This window comes from Rhipicephalus sanguineus, chromosome 10, assembly GCF_013339695.2.
Source record: "Rhipicephalus sanguineus isolate Rsan-2018 chromosome 10, BIME_Rsan_1.4, whole genome shotgun sequence".
In the NCBI taxonomy this organism is placed as follows: Eukaryota; Metazoa; Arthropoda; class Arachnida; order Ixodida; family Ixodidae; genus Rhipicephalus; species Rhipicephalus sanguineus.
The window spans coordinates 66,315,729-66,337,420 of NC_051185.1; the positions used below are offsets into that span (position 1 = coordinate 66,315,729).

General features: G+C 46.9%; 1 protein-coding gene across 1 annotated transcript in view; it reads right to left on the reverse strand.

Annotated features, from left to right (window-relative positions):
• Nucleotides 1–17,819, reverse strand: part of LOC119372048 (sodium-dependent proline transporter) — a 53,481-nt gene extending 35,662 nt beyond the window's left edge. Inside the window, exon 1 of the mRNA XM_037642488.2 lies at nucleotides 17,600–17,819. Within this exon, the coding sequence (XP_037498416.1) occupies nucleotides 17,600–17,620 (21 nt within the window). The 5' untranslated portion in view covers nucleotides 17,621–17,819. The remainder of the gene's footprint in view (nucleotides 1–17,599) is intronic.
• Nucleotides 17,820–21,692: the final 3,873 nt, after the last annotated feature.

The window sequence follows — 21,692 nt, forward strand, 5'->3', positions numbered from 1 at the left end:
AGCTCAAAAGAAGGGGTGTAGAAAATGTGCGTCATTGAATTGAGTGATGCGCGCTGTGTTCTTTTCTGTGACCGGTTTTTGGCGCTGTCTCATCGCGCCCACCCAATTACAGTTAAAGCTGAAACTTGGGCAAGTTGGTATCGACTAAAGTCAAAATCTAGGGACTTTAGTCTTGATTTAAATACATAATATATAGCGGAACAGAACAAGGACAGAGAAAGATGCACACAGGACGACCGCTAAATTATGTATTACATATTTGTATTTAATTATGTATTTAATTCACTCAATGACCCCTTCCCAACTTCAAAAAGACCCCCCCCCCCCCGCTTTAAAATTGAGGTAGAAGTCTCTGGCGATGCAGAATACTCTAGGGATGTAAAAGTCTCTCGTGATGTAGTATGAATACTCCAATGCAAAATACATAATGAAGACATAATACGGAACGGTAATTAATTAAAGATTGTATACTTGTTAAGAAATTTTGACGTCAGAACGGCATTTCAGCGCCGAGACTTTTCCCGCGAAGTTCGCGGAACTGGAGAAGTCCTGGCTTCTATTTTGCTCGTTATAAAGCAATAGCGCACTTTTCTTCGGTAAAATAAATAACAGAGTTTTCACAACGTATACGTTAACACTGTAAACTGAATACTGAGTGTTCGTCTTTATTAAGCTGCGTTGACGCAACACGGTTTCTTGAAAAAAAAAAAAAAAAACTAAACAATTAGGCCGGATATAAGCCGCCGACGTTAATACTCGGTTTAGTTTATAAAGTACGCTGTACTGCGCAGGATGGACGAAGTTCACGTCAGCATTTTCTTCGAAGGTATTAAATTATCGTACGAGTTTAAAGACGGTATAGATACGATCGCTAATATTTATTAAGCGACCCTTTCTCGTATGTACAACAAACGTGCTCGTTTTTTTATTTATATATGAAAAAAAGTATGGAAGGGTAGGCTACGCTCTCACCGCGTGGATCATTCAGAAGCAAAAAAAAAGGTAATAAATAAAAAGGGGCTGACGCATATGCTTTTACTGTTTAGATTTACAGCAGGAAACAGTGGCGAAATCGCAGTTGATGGACCTATGAAGGTAAACGCGAGTCATTCATGGGTTATACGGGAGAGATAGCGTCAAGTCGGGGCGGTTGCTATGCCAAGCGAGGCGTGATGATTCGCCGCACGCAGTAGGAGGTATGGCTGCGCACTCGAGGATGATGGGAAAGAAAGAAAAAAAGACAGAAAGAAAGAAAGTTAAGAAAGAAAGAAAGAAAGAAAGAAAGAAAGAAAGAAAGAAAGAAAGAAAGAAAGAAAGAAAGAAAGAAAGAAAGAAAGAAAGAAAGAGAAGCGTTTATTTTTTCAAGAGTCTATTGTCTTCACCCATGGCAGGTGGACGCCTCAGTGCAGACAGCCATTAGGGAAAGAAGGAAAACTTCAGGAAAAACCAAGTCACCTCGTGTCCGATGTACGCGTGAAATCGTCATTGGATTCGACTCCAGTGAAGACGATGTTGCAGTTACAACAGCGTATAACCTACGTTAACCAAAACTAAAGCCGATGATGTGAGAACCACATCGCAAATTCAATCAAGAGACAAGGACAAAACATTCACATACAACACAGGCGCTGACATGCGGTGCCTGTGTTGTGTGCAAATGTTTTCCTCGTCTCCTGATTGAATTTGCGATGCGATTCTCATATTACGTGTAGCCAACTAGCACACCAGTACCTACTCAAGTCCAGATGGGCCACCACTGGCCGACGCTTGTCAACAGTGAGCCCGCACTGGCCAGCATTATTAGTAAGTTAGCTATATTTCGTTAACTCATTAGCTAAGTAAGTCAGCTGATAAGTAGTTGTATGCGAATAAACGCGGCATGCCCAGACACCTTTCGTAGAGGAAAGTGAGAAGAAGAAAAAAACGTAAAACTTAAAAACGTAAGAACTCAAAAAAGAAAGTCACAGCCTTTCTGCATAAATTCTGCGGACCATCAGTCACATGGGATGCAGAATTCATAAAGACAAGTGACAGACATTCTGTCTTTCCCGTGACCTCCCGGTAGTCAAGTGGCACACTCTTTCAGCAGAAAGTCTGCACAGCCTGTGTATAGCCGCAGGATGCAGAACGCCTGCAGAATGTCTGCAGAATTTCATCAGAATAACTGCAGAACATCTGCAGAATTTCTACAGAAAAACTGCAGAGTTTCGTCGTGGACGAAAAAAGAAAAAAAAGGTAGAGACTTCCCTGAGCGATCTTGCGGCGCGTGAACAGGCACCATAGACTTTTTTTTTTCATTTTTCGATAAAGGTCACCGGCAAGTGCTTACACGCGCACCGAGTGCATTCATCATGGAAGCGGCCGTGGATTCTCGGTACAAATTTCCTATGCACCGAAAGGCGGCCAAGATCACGTACGTGTTCACTGGATCGTCGCGTGCAAGACTGGTAGCAATGGAAGGATAGCGTCACGAACTTCTTGTTTTCTTTGTATACACTGACTGATCGAAAATTGTGGTGTTTCACGGGTGGAAACTTGGTATACACTGTAATGGGCGACTCCGGATTAGTTTTGACCCAACTGAAGTTGCTTAAGTAAACCTAAATCTAAGTGCATAAGCGTTCTTGCATGTCGCTCTCCCATCGAAATGCGGCCACCGTGCACGGGAATCGAACCCGCGCCCTCGAGCTTAGAAGCGCGACACCTCGCCTGCTAAGCTATCCCGGCGTGTAATCTGTACCACGACCTTTGCTTTGAAAGAGCGTTGGGACTTATACTAAATTATATCGCCGAAAATATTCGTTCGTTTGGCAGTTCATAGAATTCATAAGACTCATTAGACGTCAGGAATACACCTTGGTAGAATCAAGCCCTTCTGGCACCGAAAATGGGTAACACTGGTATGACATAACGTACGTGACATAGCGCACACTCAAACAGGCGCGGAGTAAGCAAGGCGACATAAGCGCTCGTGACGTCTTGCTTACTCCGTCACTGTCTTACTATATATATATGCGCTCACTTACAGCTCAAGCTGCTCGACCATACTAGTCTAATACACACAGGCGTTACTTTAGCGGCAGTGACACCGCCATAAGAAAAAAATCAACGGGGAACTATACTGTCTTCGCTGTAGAGAGGACATCCCAAGTTAACGATACACCAACGTTGCTGATTGTGCACACCGTATAGCTGACATTGATGAAGCGCAATTAAGTTCTGGAGGTATACGAAACAGCGCTCGTCTTGTGTTTTTTTTCCCTCTTCGTTCTGTCCTCGTTAAAAGTTCCGCGCTGTTCCTGACAAAATGAATGAAACGTGCATCCTTCTATGCATACAAAAAAAAAACTACACCTGAGACCAACAACAGATGCTCATGCACATATAGACTTTGGACCTTGTTTTGACGGGGCCTTGTTTTGGCGGGACCTTTTGAGTGAATCATGGAACAACGCGCAATGTCACAAGCCTTCGCCCTTCTCATCGCAAATCAAGGCCTATAACACATATACATTCACGATGCCTGCCGCGACCTTCTTCAAAAGGACGCTTCTATTTTTTCCGGTCTTAACGACGGTGACACCATTCGCCACCCAGGCGTCTGCACTGCAGCAGCAAGGCTTGCAGCCGCCGAGTAACGCACTGAACTGGCATCCGACATTTTTTTCCGCATTTTCTCGCTGATGCGTTTTGACAGCTATTCACGAGGGACGCGTCTTCAGGGCTTTGCGAGGACGCGAAATGCCCGATGACTTTGACGCATTCCGTTACGTGACTCAACCTGGAAGTCTCGCAGAAGGGTTCATAGGCGGGCTACTTGGTACAGACTCAGTGTGAAATTTTGGCAGCGCAAACAAACGGGACACAAACTGCGATTGTTTGTGTCCCGTTTGTTTGTGCTGCCGAAATTTCACCACGAAGTAATATTCTAGCAGCCTTAAGCGATCAGAAGTACAGGCGCATGTATACAAAAAAGAAACGCGAACATTCAAACATTCGACGTTTCGGCCGTGGAGCAGCCTTCATCAGGAATGAGTTTTGACGAAGGCCGGTTCCCAGCCGAAACGTCGAATATGTATTACACCAGAAAATTACGGCTTTGACAACACATAACTTTTAATGGTGTTAGGCGTACCTTGACTATACGGGTCGTGTATACTCAATCCTTAATAAAACAACACGTTTCATCTTTGACGGTTCTGCGCTCTCAGTAGCACGCGATATGTTTATGATAAATATTGCTACATGCGCATTTCGTCCAAACAGCGTCCAGTGTAATTTCCCTATAATACGAGTAACAATATACTTTATATCTTACCTTGTTACCTCGCATGATTTGGTATTGTAAGGTTAGGCATTTTAAATATTAGATTATTACATTGTCCTGCGTTAACTTGTACTTTCTTGAGTACTATGTGTGTTTTTTTTAATCGGGCCCGTAGAAAGCAGTGTGTGCAATTACGTTTACTAAGCGACCACATGCGGTTCTCGTATCTCACCTTATATATTTATTTATTTATTTACAAGTACCTTACAGGCCTCGCAGAGGCATTGTGTAAGGGGGGGGCGATACTAAGCAAGAACAAAGTAAGAACAAATTGGGTTAACATCAAAGCCAGTAAAACAATGCAGAACAACAGCATTAACAACAGCAAAAAAATTGTCCAAGTACAAAACTAGTCGTATGTATGTCACATGAATAGGCAAGTTTGAAGCACATACATTCAACAGCATGTTGGACAGATCTAATGAAGCGTAGTGAAACAGACTACGCAGTTTACCGGTACTAGTTGGATGTGGTTGTTCGAACACTACGAGATATCAAATTAAGTTACTGGTTTGATTGAGTGGGATAGGTTTCGAACAGGAGAAAGTGCCTCAGAGCAGGCTGGCCGACGTGTCGATAGGTGGGCCTATCTTTGTCAAAGGCGCCTTGTCATCCTTGGCGTGTTAGTTTTAAAGGGTTGGTGTTGACGTCATGTCCAGCGGTGGCGCTTTACAGGCTGGAATCACCAACAGCGACAAATGCCACCGCTGGACATGACGTCAACAATAACCCTTTAAAACTAACACGCCAAGGATGACAAGGCGCCTTTGACAAAGATAGGTCCACCTATCGAAACGTCGGCCAGCCTGTTCTGAGGCACTTTCGACTGTTTGAAACCTATTCCACTCCGTGTATCCATCTGTCGGCTTCCTTCTTGATCTTGGTTTGATTGAGGTATTTCTTAATTATATGCATAGCTCCACCGTCAGGATAAACTGCCAATGTGCAACAATCACGGTGACCACAGGATTCGAACCCGGAACCAGCGGGTCGAGACGCCAACGTCTAAGCACCGGATAAACAGATTTAGTATAACGGGCTCTTTTCTGTTTATCCCCTCTTTTTCCCTGCAATACGCGTCTCCATCCCTCCTCCTGCGTAGTTTATGCAGAAAAAGCTTAGTGTTCATATTGTTGCTGTTTATTTCCGTTACGGAAACTGCGGGAACACTACAAACACTGCTTGTAATGGAGAGCGTACACATACTACATGCAACATCTTGCACGATTGTTGCATGTAGTAGGAGGCAGAACTGAGCAAAGCGACTGACTGACGATATTTTTTTTTTTGCTTTTTCTTTTTACTTGCCTCGTGAGAAGCGTCAGGGAAGGAGTCGGCTGTCCACGAAGTCGACAGCGAATCAACCCCCGAACTCTGCGAGAAACCAAAAACCAGCGACTGTTACCGAGGGCTTTCCGGTGCCATGGAAAGCGAAAATGGGTAACACATAGCATTGGGAATGGGACGAGATAATGGGGAAACATTTATCTCGCTGATTGCTACAACTCCGTGAATCTTGGAGTAGAAAAACTGACGTTGTTCAATAACCTCCCGGACCGTGCGAACAAAAATTCGCTTAGTAGTAGTTTGCGGATTGGAAAGGCACTTACTTCAGCAACCCAGTGTAGCGTCGCTGGGGGGAGGAGGAAAGGGAGTGGAAAGGAGAGGCCACCTTTTCGAAATACGCGTAAACACAATTCCGAGCGCAAGGCCGGGGTACCTCTCTCCTCATTGGAAAAACCGGTAGGTAGCCGGTGGCGCTGGGAGTCGAACCCAGTGCCTCCCGCAATGTAGGCACACGATATAACCATTTGACCAACTCTGAGGTGGTTTCCATCGTCAATTTTTGCAAGAGCGCATAAATAAGGAGAGAGCTAGATGAGTAGAGTTTCTTACAAATATTACGAGGAACTCGGTGTCGGGCGTGCGTACACTAACAAAACGAACATTAAGTCTAGCTGGCGTGTGTTTAAAGGAACGACGCACTAACAAACATGGAGTCAAGAGGACGCTAGTCCCGTCGTTCCTTCTTTTCTGGAGTCCGTGTCTGTCAGTGCGCCTTTTCCATCAAGGTGTTTACGGTAGTCGTGAGAGTGGCACTTTATTCACTCATAGGAATGATTGAATGACACAAGGACTTGCTTAAACTTAGTATACGTTCGGTTCAAAAGCAGTAAATTTTTAACTGTCACAAAACGATGTGCGTTAGTTTCCGCCTCTCCAAACCCCGGTCCTAAAAAAAAAAAAAAAACTTCCTGGCTACACCATCGCACTATGGGTAAGCCAATTCGTTCACTCCACGTTGGTTATTGGCTAATGCAACGCGTAGCTTTCGCCGCACTGTATTTTAAAATTGGTGAGACAAGGTAGAGCATAACTACTGGAGTTACACGTACGAATACATGGTGCTGTGATTACCGTGCTGTGACACAAGAGACGTACTACGGCCGTCGAAATAACAGGGCTTCTTTTTTTCCTTGACATTCCGTCACGTTTTCGAGACTGGAAAAGTACACCAATCGGGTTTCTACGCGAGCAATCCGAAAGACATCGACGCTGTTTCATCAGAGAGTCCTGTCGAGCACTGTTTACGACGCTCACCGCACCCACCGTCATTACAGAACTCCCTGCCCTACCTACACCGCGAAATCTTCGCCCCGTCTTTATTTTTCTTCCTCTGGCTACGATTTTACTCGGCCCAGAGACGAAAGTTGCTACATCGATACCGACTCCACTCACTTAAGTCTGCGTTATCCAACTTCCATGCTAACTAAAGATGAGCTGTCCTCTCTCTTGGACGTCTTGCGTGCAGCAAATCGGTGCAAGCGATCGTACGATGAGAACAGGTATAGAAACGTGTTGTTTCTTTGATACACGATGGACATTTGGCATTCTCCCTTGCTGAAGATGGCGGGGGGAAGGGGGGGGGGGTGGACAGAGAGTTTAGAGTGGAATTAATAGACAGAAAAGTAATAGAGAGTAATCTTAATGGGGCCCACATTCCGTAAGGACCCCAAGCTATTTCTTGAGTTCTTTTGCATTCTCGTCGCTTTATGTTTGCCAGCCTGTCTGTATTCTGGATATGGAGGAGTGAAGGGAGGGGGGGGGTCATTGTTTTGGAGCCGCTATACTTATACTTTACATTGTATAATAAAGACAAACAAGCAAGGCATTGCTGTCGTATGCAAGCCAGAACAAGATCACAGTAAGGAAGGCGTAGGTGTTGCCCTTACTAGACGATAGTGATGACGTTGTTATGGCACGCGCGTCTCGTTAGAGTTGTAATAGTAAAGACTCAAGCGAGAGTTCCGGTGCTAATTAGCCTCGGGGACACAAAGTGTTTGGCCAGTGTGACCCGAAGAACGAGACAAGAGAGAGAGGGAAACAAGGTAACGAGCTAGTTATAAGTGGTATGTCACTCGTGACCGGACGGTCGAGCCCTTGGACTTGCTCTGTACTGCACGCATTTGTGGAGGCAGAAAAAATAAAAAAAAGAAGATTGGACAGGTCTCGCACGGTGGGGCAAACCCAAGAGAAGGGAAGACGATCGAAAAAAGAAAGAAGAAATACGTCCCGTCTACATTCCGCTTTGCCCGAACAACACTACTTGTCGTCTCGATTGAAACCCTCCCTTAGGTAAATCGCGACTGCTGTCTGCATTACGTCACAATTACTCTCTCACTACCACTACCCCCCCTGCCCCCTACAGCCCTTGCCGGACGCTTATACGGGGTCAAACCAACTCAGGGGGGTTGGCGATGGAGAAGGTGGCGAGCAGCCCTCAGCTTTGACCGTGAGCTGGAAAGGCATCAAGACGTGTCTGCAAATGGCAGTGTCTCTGATAGAGACTGAAGAAGGGACCATTACGGAAAGGGTTGCCCAGGCTGAGAGAAAGGAGGAGGGTAAGACGAAAATGAGGGAGAAAAAGAGTTTGGATGCGAAAGCAAAATAAAGTTATCAAGAAGCATGCCTCGCACGCGCCGACGTCGAAATTTGACCTCACTCTTCCTGGCCCTTAAGTGTGTATGGCTGTTGCGCGGTCCCTCTGCAATGCACGCCCGCGGCGACCGCCTCGGGGGAAAAACCTGCTCGCTCTCCACTCTCTTGCTTGGCTTGGCCTGCACGCTATGGAGAAATATCGTGTGCTGCCGGTTGTTGCTGGCTGGTGCTGACCCAACACCACTCATCTTGGCTATAAAGGGGCTCATTACTGAAAGAAAGGAACGCGTGTTATCCCCACTTTCGTGAGTCGCGACGCTTCAGACAAACACGAGACGGCGAGAGAGGAAGGCGAAACAAATAATCAAGGACCTTGCCCTCTCATTTGTCTCCTCAGAAGTTCACGTGACGTAAGAGATCTGCTTACATTCGCGGAAGAACGTATTTACCTGTGGTGCGAGCATGCCATCTTTATTCTAGTCACAAAGAGAAAGGCAATGTCTGCAGCTTGTTTTGACTGAAGTCGAATTGGTAAGGTGTCTGGACTACTCGAATTGGCTGCTTTCATCGACAGATATACAAATACGTTGTCTTTTCTGGAATTAAAGCACCAGTGCAAAAGCACGTAACAAAAGCCCACGCGGTCTAGCAGAACTCCCTCCATTTTATCCCTCACAATATTTCGGGCTGTTGGAAGTAGACTTTTTATTCTTCACGACGTGGGCGATTGATCCACATTTTTTCATTGTTTATTTATCTCTGTATAGCTTATCCTTAATGCGATAGAGTCAACGTTTCGACTGGGACGCGGGCAAGCCCTCTTATCGAAACGTCGCCTCCAGAGACATCCCTCGTCCGGAGTCTTAACACCACTGCAAGCCTCCGTTTGTCCCTAGCTGAATGTCCGTCTTGTTTGCATTCCTCCGTGACATGTATATCTCGTAATTTATCCCACTCAAACATATATGAAGGCGTTCCCCATCCTGCTTTACGTTCACTGTAATAAGACTACACTTCTATCGACTACCTTTCGTACAACCCTGGTTTTTTGTTAGCGAGCTCTACGTCATGCCTGAATTTTACTGGTTTGATATCACACCCCATAATTCTATGCAATTCTCTACCGCGTTTCTATTATTTCGCTTGCCACCGCGCCAATTATTATTGTTACTACCGCGGTTATCGGTCCTGCATGCCCTTTAAGTCTGTCTGAATGTCACTTTATTATAATATTCCACATATTACAACATTTGCCCCGCACCGAGATCTTTTTGTCTCTCAAGCCACTCATTTTTCCTTCCATAGCTCGTTGTGCCGTCCTGCATATCCTGTTCCTGCCGACGCCCATGGCTGCTAGATAGGTAGATACGCTCAATGTGCCTCTGTCGCTCTGTGAAATAAGCTTTCCTATTATTGCGGCCTCTCTGGTCACTTATCGCATTTTAGTGACTTGCGTTATGAAACCCCACTTCTTGGTTCGCGTAAGGAAAACACGCGCCTGTCATCTAGGGATGGCGCTCATCCGCATCTGTTTGCTGTATCTAGAAGTGATTGGATAACGCCGTCGATTATCACAAAATTGATAGGCAGTTCGATCACTGCATACTGATTGAATGAATTCGACAATGGTCCTGGTGTAATAACAGTAGCCGAGACTAGCCAAAAGGTATAGCTAACGATAGCTACAGCTTGTATACGGGTATTTGTGGTAGCCATTCAAGGGAGGCTTGTTCTTTAAACAAATTCGATTATTTCAGAAACTATCGTCGACAACACTGAATTTCTTGAAAATCGAGGATTCAGCCATTCACCATTGTGCCGCGGCCTTATTCATTGTTGCTTGGGTTCTGCGTCGAAACTAATCAATCTCAACTCGTGAAACAATTGTGTAGGAAGTTTTGTTCCCCGCCACGTGGCGAACCCTGTTCTCAATTTGACCTAACCTTCTTCGCAAAAGTAAAGTGCGTTTACAGTGCGAGCAAACACGGTAGTTCCTTTTTCCCTTATCTATGCATCACCTATTGTCCCAGGTGTTGAAGGTTATTTTTTCTTCTTCAGTTCACACTCTATCAACACCAATACATTTCTTTTTTGTCTATGTGTGATACACAGAATGTGTCGGCAATATCTACTGTTTCTCGCGCGCGCGTGCGAGTGCGTTTCTAGCTTGGCTGTACCTGGGTTATTTGAGTAACTTGTATCTTTCAAGCACGCTGTTTTGACCCCACCGATTCACCATTTGCACTATAGTCACCCCATTTTGTCGATTAGGGAAGGCGGAACACGAAGCTTTTGTTATCGAGGAAGTGCCTCTATGTAGCGGCCCACCTATATTGTACCCACCCAAGGCTCCGGGGTGTGATAGTCTTCCAAAGATAAACGGAGAGGCTGTTGAAGTGATTGATGGGAACATTGCACACCTTTACCGACACACATGGCCCCGCCTCCATTTCGACTGCTTATCTTTCACCTTTTCTTTCTCATACTATCACGCCCTTATGCCTTGAGTTGGTGCAACAGATGAGTCATTTGAAGCCTTTCCTCAATATCAGGAACTTCGTTATCAGATTATCAGCGCTCAATCGGAGGAAAATCCGCAGTGAGATGGAAACTCGGTTCCTATCACTGTGTTAGTCACGACACAGGCGCCTCCACGACGACGCGCGCCAGTTTACAAAGAGCGTTCGAACGCAATACGTGAAAGGGGCTCGACAATCGAAAGTGGGCCCGATAAGATATGGGAGCAAGTGAGTGAGGTGCCTCCACCTATATGTTTACTGTTGGGAGACCGACCAGTATGGGCGATGCCTGGCAGATAGATTAGATGACCTTAGGGCGCCAACGTTGAATGTTTTCGCGCCTTTTTTGTTTGTTTGTTTCTGTTTAACATCTTGGACATTCGGCGAAACTTCCTCGTCTGAGTTAGAATGTCAGCGTTGCGAGCAATAACATCGACGCAGCTGCCAGAGGTCAGACGAACGAAACACACTGCGGAACTCGTATCTCTAAATGTAAGCTTGAAAACACCGATTTATATATAGCCATGGGAACAACGAGAACAAAGCAAACGCCGACTATGAACTGAAGGGAAAGACCTTAGAGCCTTCCATACCATCAACCTCGTTCCACCTGTGCAGAGTGGCCCGTAGGTACCTGCATTTAAGGCGGCATGGATTATCTGTACTTCAGCAGATACCTTTCTACATATCTCTCTGTCAAACGAGATAAATTTCGTTGCTTCAGTCAGACATTTATTAAGCACAGACGTTCGTATTGACCGATGGGAACCTGTCTAACCTTTCATTACTGCAGCGATTACGAGTAGTGTGATGCAAGAAGATAGACGTCCTCACAGTCCCCACGTATATAGCCTACTGTCCTGTAATAAACTATACCGTGCAGCGCGAAATAGGCGCGCCGGCGCCGGACATGCGTTCCACGTGGCTGCTGCTTTAGATTTCGTTGTGTCATTGAGTCAATGTTCCGACAAACCGCAAGAAAGTTGCATGCAGTAAAAAGGAAAGAAAAGAAAGGAAAAGAGGGCTGTGAATCACGCTTCAGCTTGTCACCTAATTGTTGGGCATGTGAGCACAACTGCTGACGCTTTACGCGGAGCGCATACCCAATAAAGAATAAGAAAAGAAACTATAGACGGCAGGCTGTTATAACCTGGTACACATTCGCGGCCTATACGTGTGTGTTTCTGTGGTGCAGGCCCTCTCCTTTCCCGACGCGTAATTGCGCACAATTACGGGGGCTACCGAAACGAACCGCGCGAGCCCTAATGGAACGACGGCAAACGACACGCCATTGCGAACTGCTTCGTCGAATCCGTCACGCTGTGGAGCGCGCGGACTATTGCTACAACACACCTCTCAGATTTAGCTGTCGCGTAACACGGAGAGGGCTAGCAAAGTTGGCCAGTGACCCACTGCACGGTGAAGCCAGAACTTCACTGATGAAGAGACGTAGAGTGTCAGTGGGCGATGCTGAAATGTCGTAGCTTTTTAAAGGGACACTAAAGAGAAAAACGATTTTTGGTAGGTATATTAGATGATCACTCTTTCACAATTCCAAAATCACCCCGCTTGCCGCAAAAACACGCTTGGTAAGCGAGAAAACGCGCAAAAAGAAAATGCGGGTGGCGACGCCACATTGAAATTCCAGCACCAAACGTCGTGACGTCATATAGATTCTGACGGCGTCTAGCTGGGGCCTACGTAGTTCTTAGTGAGTAAAAATGAAGTACATTGTCCTCTGAGGGGGCCATAGACTTAACACACCAATTTTCAGGAAATTTTGTCGAGCCAACGTCTCTAAAATACGACATATTCACTTTGAAATCCGTGACGTCACACGCGGAGCTCTCGGCGCGAAATTTGAAAATGAAACTTTCAACTTGGTTTTCTCCTTAATAAATAAACCTATTACTTTGAAAGTAATGACATTAGAGTTCTCAGAGAACAATTTATCAATCTAAACCAATGCATTGTTCCTCTTTAGTGTCCCTTTAAGTCGTGAGAATAAAAATTGGAGGGGACCCTAACACTTGAATTGGGTGTCTGGTACTGGCATTCGCACCTCAGCGTTAGTGTACATATTCCTTGAGTTAAGTTTGTTTCGTCACTCTGCGAAGCGGTCCTCAGATGCCTCGTAGAAAGAAGAGCGTAATTGATACGTGCTCCGCCAGGTGGCTCCATAATCTCAGCTGCTCACAAGAAAACCATGTGTTCTTTCAATGAACTCATTCAATTAATGTTAATTAATTACCCTGACAGTTATTCTTCTCTTATCTGAATTAACTTATTCTGCGATATCATATTTATCCAATGACCATCCATTTCGCATCAGCTTTATTTGTTTTAGAAGTCTTTTTCTGAATGTTCGGAAGGATCCAGATAATTTTAACCAACTCTTTAACATGTACCTGAATATAAGTACACGGGCCTCCAGCATTTCGACTCCATCGAAATTCGACCGCCGCGGCCGGGTTCGAACCCGCGTCTTTCGGGCCAGCGGCTGAGCACCGTAAAGGCTGTACCACGGTGGCGGTCGTAAGTCGCGAGAACGAGGTTCATTTCATTAACGTACGCGTTCTTATTGAGGCACTTGCACGTTCTTTTTGTAAAACTTTCGCACTAGGAACACTCTTCAGAGAAGCATTAGCCATGAAATAAATGAATATTCCCATATCTCCTGCTTAAAAAGCTGATTTTAGATGTGAAGCATCTTATGGCGGAGTTCAATCCGGTGAGTGGTGGTGTGCGGCGTAACCACCCTTACTGCGCATGCGCAAACCCTCTCCCCACACCTCCTCTCCCCCTTCCCCTCTCCACTCCTCCTCTCCCTTCCCCTCTACATTCCCCATTTCCCCTCCCCCTCTCAACTCCCCCTCTGAAACGCGGGCTCGACATGCCGAAACGCTGCTTCGCGTCGCCTCATGGTCCCCTTTAGCGGGAGGTTATGTGAGCTTTTGTTGAATTTTTTTTTGTAATCAGTAACTTTGCCCTCTCGCACTATAGCAAACCATATCCAAAGAATATTTATTGGTGGTTTTCAGTCACTAATTGCACCATGTTCGCGCTTTGAGCCAGTTACCGAGAACGTAACACTACATGTACACAGGCGTCCACTGTTAAAGGGAACATCGGAGCGTGTGGCCGTGGCGACAGCTCGGCACGACCGCCGGCTGCAACGAGATCCGAGCAGACGCAGTGAGCACCGTGCCCGGTGCTCTTTCGTCGCGTCAGCGGTTCGCTGAAGCAGACGGCAGCAGGCGACGAAAGAGCACGACTCACAGCGCGCAATGCGCCTGCGCGAAACTCGTTGCAGCCGCTGGCCAGCGGTCGTGCCGAGCTGTCGCCACGGCCACACGCTCCGATGTTCCCTTTAACAGTGGACGCCTGTGTACAAGCCAAAGATGACAAGATGGCGAATTCGACAATGCGCCGAATCGCGCGCACCAACGGCACGACTCGAGAGCACGCGTCGGGTTGGCGAACTGCTTTGCATGCTTCTGACAGCGCATTCATTCTTTCCTCCGAAGTGCACCTTTCTCCAGTCTCTGAATGATGGGTGCGTACACGTGTTGTTTTGACCAAACGCAAGCGGGCAATGTAACTCTCCAGTCAAGCGCGCCGTTTCCCCCGCGCTTGTCTCGTCCCCATCCTCGAAACGCCAGCAACAGCAATCGAGTCAGTCCGAATCGAATAGCGACCTGTCTCTTTTTACAGATGGCCAACGCTGGCACGTGTAAATGCGTCGCCATATTTGACATTTCTCTCCAATTTATGTACCCGTCTTGAACTATAGTCGGCGGTATTGCACGTGCTACTATCGTTTAGCGCCGTTGGTGCTAAACGCTGGCAACGTTGGCGCGCGCTGGTACTGAAACACGCGAACCCCTTTGTGGTCAATCGCTGTAAAACTTAGCAAATCTGACTCAGCCATTAACATACGCATTATAGTTACAGATACATTATACCATACATCCTATCCCATGGGTGTCGGCAAGATTTTGTGTTTGGGGGTGGAAACCCGTGGCGGGGCTGACGGAAGAAGTCAAGATGGTGTAGCTTTGAGGGGGGGGGGGGGGGGCAAGAGCGAGTCTCTTTTGTATCCCACTGCCGACGCCCATGTGCTGTCCTCTTCCGAGTACGACTCCGCTTTCTTCCAACTTTGTTGGGTTGCCTCTTGTAATGGAACACTAAATGAAACTTGAAACACTGCAAACCACTTCATACTCATAAGTATTATTTCATAACTATATGAAAGCGACATCATTTATCAAGTGGTTGGTTACTGTAAGAAACGAAAGTGGAGGTTTCGCTTTTGGAACCGCAAGCGCCGTAATACGCGAGTGTGATGTCAAGGGTTTCAGTTTCGTGTTTCACACGTCGTGTCACGGCAACAGTTCTTCAAGCTTGGTCTTTTTACACTTCTATGCGAGGAGAGATCAGTTAAATTAGACGTTTCGGCAACAGCCAGGCAACCGCTGCTACAGTGAAAAGAGAGAGAGAGAGAGAGAGAGAAAGGGCTTGCTAAGCCACTCACATCGTAAGAACTAAAGTTACATGACGATGTTACTGCTGCTGGCGTCGTTCTATTCTTAAACGTGGCTCGTTGAAATCAGTTTTCGTTTGAGAAAAAGGAACTATCGACATCGTTTTCGTGGAAAGCGTTAAACGGATCGAGTGCTCGAACTTAAACGAGAAAGCGCCGTGCCAGGCATGCTAATTTCTCGACTTCCCCACTGGCTCGACGACCACTGAGTCATCATACATGGCTATAAACAAGAACAAGATCCACGAGGCAGTGCGTATTGGTAACGCATTTGAAATTCGTCCACTCCTGCATTACGTTTGCACTGCGAAAAGCAGGAGATGTAATCGCGCAGTTTCGTTCTTGCCGCATTCCTTAAAAATAGCTCGAAAGACGGTTTCTGACACTGCACACTATCTTCGCCTCTGTTTCTTTTTCTCAAGCATCGCGCGTGACGGCCCGCGTCAGATTAGCGAGCCCGGCTAAGAAAAAAACAGAAAAATAAAACTGGCCTTCGTCGAACTTATGAAACAGGTTGTTATAACTCGTTGCTGGCCGCCTGGCCTTCGTAAGGGAGTGCGTTGCTTGCTATTTTACGATGGTTCGGCGTGTGCGTTGAGAGTGGTCAGTCGACTGGCGATCCGCCGCACTCTGATGTGGCTTTTCTCGGAAGCTTTAGTAATATAACAATGATTTATGGGGTTTTGCACACGCCTAAACCAAGATATGGTTGTAAGGCAGCTTGTAGTGGGGGAAGTCCGGATTCGTTAACGTGCACCTAACTCTTGAGTACAGAGGTGTTCTTGCACTTTGCTGCCATCGCAATGAGGCTATAGCATAGCCGGGCATCGAACCCACGCCCTCTATCCAGCTTAGTTGCGCCTGCTTAGCAGCCACGGCATGTTTCTCGGAAGCCTTGTTCATGTAAAAAAAGGGTTCATTATATTTTCCACCAGACATACTTATATAGGTGTTAAAAAAGAGTTCACGCTAGTCTTAGTCTTTCACCATTTGTCATGCAGCCTTGGCGGCGGTTCAAAGGCTGCAGAGTGCCCGTTGCTTAGTTACCAGATGGCGTGTGCGACTTCAGGCCTCCATTATGGTGGGGATACAATGTACAGAATTCTTGATCACCAACCGTTAGAGGTAACTTCTCGTGTCGGTGATCAAAACGAATTCGAAAGTCTTCGACCACGGAGGCAAAATGCTAGAGGCCCGTGTACTGTGCGATGTCAGCGTTCGTTAAATAGCACCAGATGGTCAAAATTTCCGGAGCCCTCCTCTACGGTGTGTCATAATCATATCGTGGTTTTGGGACAAAAAAAACCCGATCTTATTATTATCAAAGTGTTCAACCACATGCCTTGATCCGCCGGGATTGTAGTCACATGGAATATTTTGTATGCACAAATTAAGCAAACCGTGAATGTTGAAGCAGTGGCAGATTGGTGTGCTGCAGCGTCGAATAAGTATTTATCAGCCCACATTCAACACGTGTTGATCGTGGATGCAATAGTTAAAACCGTCGCACGTTTTCGTGACTCTTCTGGTTAGCACCGAAGCATGAAGGCCGCGAGAAAAGAAAAGATTACAGCGAATGTATTCGAAGCTAAGCAGCAATGCAGACCTCCCGAAAGACGGCAGTCAAGCGTTAGGCATATTCGTCCGCTTGTACGTGGGCACTAGAGCATGAAGGTCCATTCGCGTCGTGGGATTACGAAAGACAACGGAAGAAAATTGAGGACAAACAGCTGGAAGCGAAACGAACGAAGTCTTGATTACATTCGCGCGCTTTTTGTCCGCTTAGTACGTGGTAAAGTGGTTACGGTACTCGGCTGCTGACCCACCCGAAGGTCGCGGGTTCGATCCCGGCCGCGGCGGTCACATTTCGATGGATATGTAATAGCCAGAGGCCCGTGTACTGTGCGATGTCGGTTCACGTTAAAGAACACTAGAAGATCGAAATTTCCGGAGCCCACCGCTGCGGCGTGCCTCATAATCATATCGTGGTTTTTGCACGTAAAACCCCTGATATTATTATTTCATGCGCTTGTCTCTAGAATGGAAAGGAAGGTGTTCATTTTTTTACTGTATTGTCCGGATTCCCAAGTCAGTACCGCAGTGTAATTGGCAAAGCCAACCTAATACCTTATACTACTATACTAACCTCTCTGGGATTTTCATTAAAGATCTCTTATACTATCATGTTATATAATTACCTAATAATTTCTGATTATTCATCACTGTTATTCACGCTCACTAGTGACACTTCATAACGCAATGTTAGCTTACCTCATCTGTTCTTTTCACCATGACGCCCGTCTGCGGTCCAAGCGAAATCCTTCACCGTAGCGCTCCGTCTTGCACCGCTGAGGTTCGAACCCGCACCGACCAGAGCCAAGTTTCCTCGAAAAAAAGTCAACAAAACGGCGACTCTACCTGGATGTCAGTAAAAGCCGGCGCACCACCACGAAACAAGTGCCCCGGCGAAGCAGACGACGCGCGAATGAAAGAGCGGCCATGGAGGCCGCCATGTTTATACGCCGAGTGAGAGGAGGCGAACGGCGACGCTTCCGGCGGAAACGAGCGAACTCGTGACGTCTTACGAACGTCACGGCGACGTCTATTAGCCCCGCCCCCACGAACGTTGTGCGATGAATGAACGACGCTGCGCGGGAGACGTTTGAAATAAAAGGCTAACAGGAAGAAAGCATTAGCGGAGACGCGGCAACAGGAACTTGATTTTTTGTTGGCGATGCAAGGAGGCGGCAGGCAGGCCGCGATTGCCCGTAGCCGACGTAAGGGCGAGCGGCGAGTCTTGAAGCGTGTGTGTGTGTGTGCGTTGTGCGTGAAGCGTCGAAAGTCGCACGTGTCGGTTTGCCGCCGGAACTAAAGGTTCAGCAGAAAGCGGGAAACAAGACAGGTGCTTCAATAAACAAAAAAAGAAAGAAAGGCGCGCGTGTCTGGAAAGGGTTGTCCATCGCCGCTACGCTAGCTTGCTTTTTTACATCGAGCGCTTGCAACGCCGACGAGATCGCGACTGAAAGGGGGTGCTGGGGGGGATTCCCACGACCACCGCTAGCACAAGGATGTTATTGGCCGCGGCAGCGTCCTGACATCATGCGTGTTTCGTGGGCGCAGTCACTTTTTTTGCTTTCGAGGCTAGGGCTTACCGGGAGCAACACGTGCTGGTGTGTGGCAGTAGGATAACGGTGACGCATTCCGCATACCGCGTGGGTAGGACGATCGGAAGAGTTTTTTTTTTATCTTTTGACGGATGAGATATAGACAAAGATAGACGCTGACCTTCGGATGGCTTTGCCCTGGTTGTAACTGAACCATACTATTCGGATCAAATTGAATAACAGAACGATCAAATATTACATGCTTGCATATATATACATCGCTTATAAGTGCGTACGGTAACTTGGAGCTATTTCGGTAGTGAAGCTCGCTGGGCCAGTTGTTTTACGTAGTGATTTACGGAGCCCCACGAATAGCAAGCGTACACCGGGTGTCGACTTTCTTCAAACGCTTCAGCATTAAAACAAAAATCATGAGCCATCCCAATCTGTGAAGGTGAATGACCAACGAAGCTACGTAGCATCTGGATTTATTAGTTTATTTACTTATTTACGCATTTCTTTACGTATATATCATTTTAAATTTAGCATATGAGCCTTTAAAAAGTTCCACCTCAATTTGCGTGGGCCATAAGAGCAGCACGCAGGCTATTAAAGACGATAGTCTTTCTTGGGGAACCTAAACGCCTAAATTTTGGTCTGTCTTTCTGTCTTTCTGTTTGTCGGCACGTCTCTCGATTCAGCCACCCGGCCAAAGTTGAACCACTTGCTTACCGCCCACCCATCTTGAACTGGTATGGCTGTTCATACTAGTGAACGTTGTCGATCAAAAAGTAAATGTTACGCATATCTGAGGCGTAGCATCATTAGGTAAGTATTAGGTGGTGTGTTCGTTTAATAGAAAATACATAGATACGCAATTTTAAATACCTTGATGGTATGCGTTTAACGTTGAGACAGTAACGCTGAAGCGATCAGCGGTCCAAGCCGAGCAAGCGCGAGCGCCAACAACAACCGTCTTTGTCTTCTTCTTTCGCAGGCGTTCTTGTCTGCGCCCTACCATGTTACAAATCACACCCCCGCGGAAAAGGAGCCATCCTGGCGACCTAAGGAACAGGTACAACTGGTGGGTCATAATGCGGCTTCAGTCGATCGACGTGAACAGTCTCGCGGCCGCGACGACGGCGGTCCGTAGATGATTGAACAGGCTCAATCATATAGCTAATTGGGGATGCTTGACGTAGGACGCGGTAGGGGCCTTCGTACTTAGGCAGTAGCTTTGTGGAAAGGCCAGGAGCGGAGGAGGGAATGCGAAGCCACACCAACGTTCCAGGCGAATACGACTGAGGAGGCAGGTTTTCGTCGTGACGGTCCTTCTGGCCCTACTCGCCCTACAATGTTACAACCCTAGTTTCTTAAGGTGCGCTGAAAATGCGACTGCGCTGAAACTTGTCTTCCTCCGTGCCCTCTGCACAAGCTCATGTTGTGTTTCGGTTTCGGTTCAGTATTGCATTGTACGAATGACAGGGGGCGCCGCTCTGGCATTCCTGTTTTACCCAGGCGACGTGTAAGTAAGAGAGTTTGTGGAGAGTACTCGTTGAGTGCGGACGTTTCTTCTCCTTCGGCGCATCGCGCCAAACAGCCTGTTTGGGCTGGCCGGCGTCCCCACCGGTCGCGTTGGTCACCGCCGGTCTTCGCCTGCCGCTGCGGCGGGACTACCAGCCCGCAACACAGCACTCATGTTTCCCGACGTATTGCCAGATGGCATCCATATCTCACGCAGCGCCTCTTCTATCGTCTTTAGACGACATTTGCAGCGAAGCACGCAGATACACGGCCAATTTTTTATTTACACATTTGTTTATTTATTTACTTTTTTTCTGTATCTTTCGTGACCCGCGGTGAGTAGCGGGGTTTGTCCAATTTCTGTGGCCCATACCTGCTAGAGGTTTTCTGTTGATTAGTCAATTGTTCACTAAAGTCGCTTACAATCTAAGAATAAATGTAAGCTTTGCCCAGAGCCGTCGCTGTCCCACACCTACAGAATTTGAATAGAAGCGCCATTGAAAGGAGTTAGCTTCGCAAAGGAAGGAAGTCGGCCTTGTTGATAGCACGTGTTGTCAAGAAATGTTTAGCGCGTATAAGAAATGCACGGACGAAAAAAAAAAGAGGGTTGTGTTGGGGCCAAGGACGTCCGCAGAACTTTTTGCAGGGGGGTGCATACGCAAGGGGGGGGGGGGGGGTGCATTCAGCACTGGCAGCCTTTCTTTCACTCCCGTGACATGACATGTAGGCAAGATTAGTCAGTAGTTTGTAACGCGCGAAATTGAATGGAAAACCTGAAGGCCAGGACCTGAGTGTGCTAATCAAGCTGTGTAGCTTATCGCAACTGCATCGAAAAATATTATCCGCAATTCCAGGGGGGGGGGGGGGCAGCTGCCCCCCCTTGCACCCCCCTCCGGACGCCCATGGTTGGGGCACGTGTTACGTCCCTCCTTCTGCAGCGCTCTGAAAGGGATACAAAGAGAAAGACGATTTTTCTCATATTAGTAAATTACCATTATACTGCGCTACACAAGTTCATTCAAGCAACAGGAAGAGTACGCTGCTAGTGATACCGACCACGGAAACCAACCTTTTTTCCCTTTTTTATTATTATATATATATTTTTTCAATCGTTATCCTATGGCTTTGTTAACTTCTTAACTCTTTCCTTTTTTATTTACATCGCGTTTCGTGCATATTTTATTTCTTTTTGAGAGAGAGCTAGATGAAAAAGAAACGCAGGGAGGTTAACCTGGCGCGAGTGACCGGTTTGCTACCCTGCACAGGGGTGGGGATAGGGGTCGGAAAGAGGACAAAGAGAGAGTGAGATAAAATGAAAACGAAAAAAAAAACGCACACATGCACACACACGCAAGACATTCCAGTCAGAGCCGTTCTGAGAGACCAGTTGAACGCAGAAAGCGCAGTAGCGCTTGCACAGCCTTTTTCTGTGACGTTTGGTCCGGTCGATTGCGCAGGATTCTTTCTTCCGACAGAGTGAGGTCGTCCAACTTATTTCTTTTTGAAGTTTCATATATAATAGTCAGTGTGGCCAATCCCCCTCGTGGGTATGAGCCAGTCTCCTTAGGGCAAACAAACAAACAATTTCAAAATTCACCGCCACGCTTGCTGCGAGAAGACGCTTGGAAGGCGAGAAAATGCGCAAGAATAAAATGTCGGTTGCGACGCCACCTTGAAATTCCCGCACCAAAAGGTCGTGACGTCATAGATTTTGACGGCATTTATGGGGTCCTACG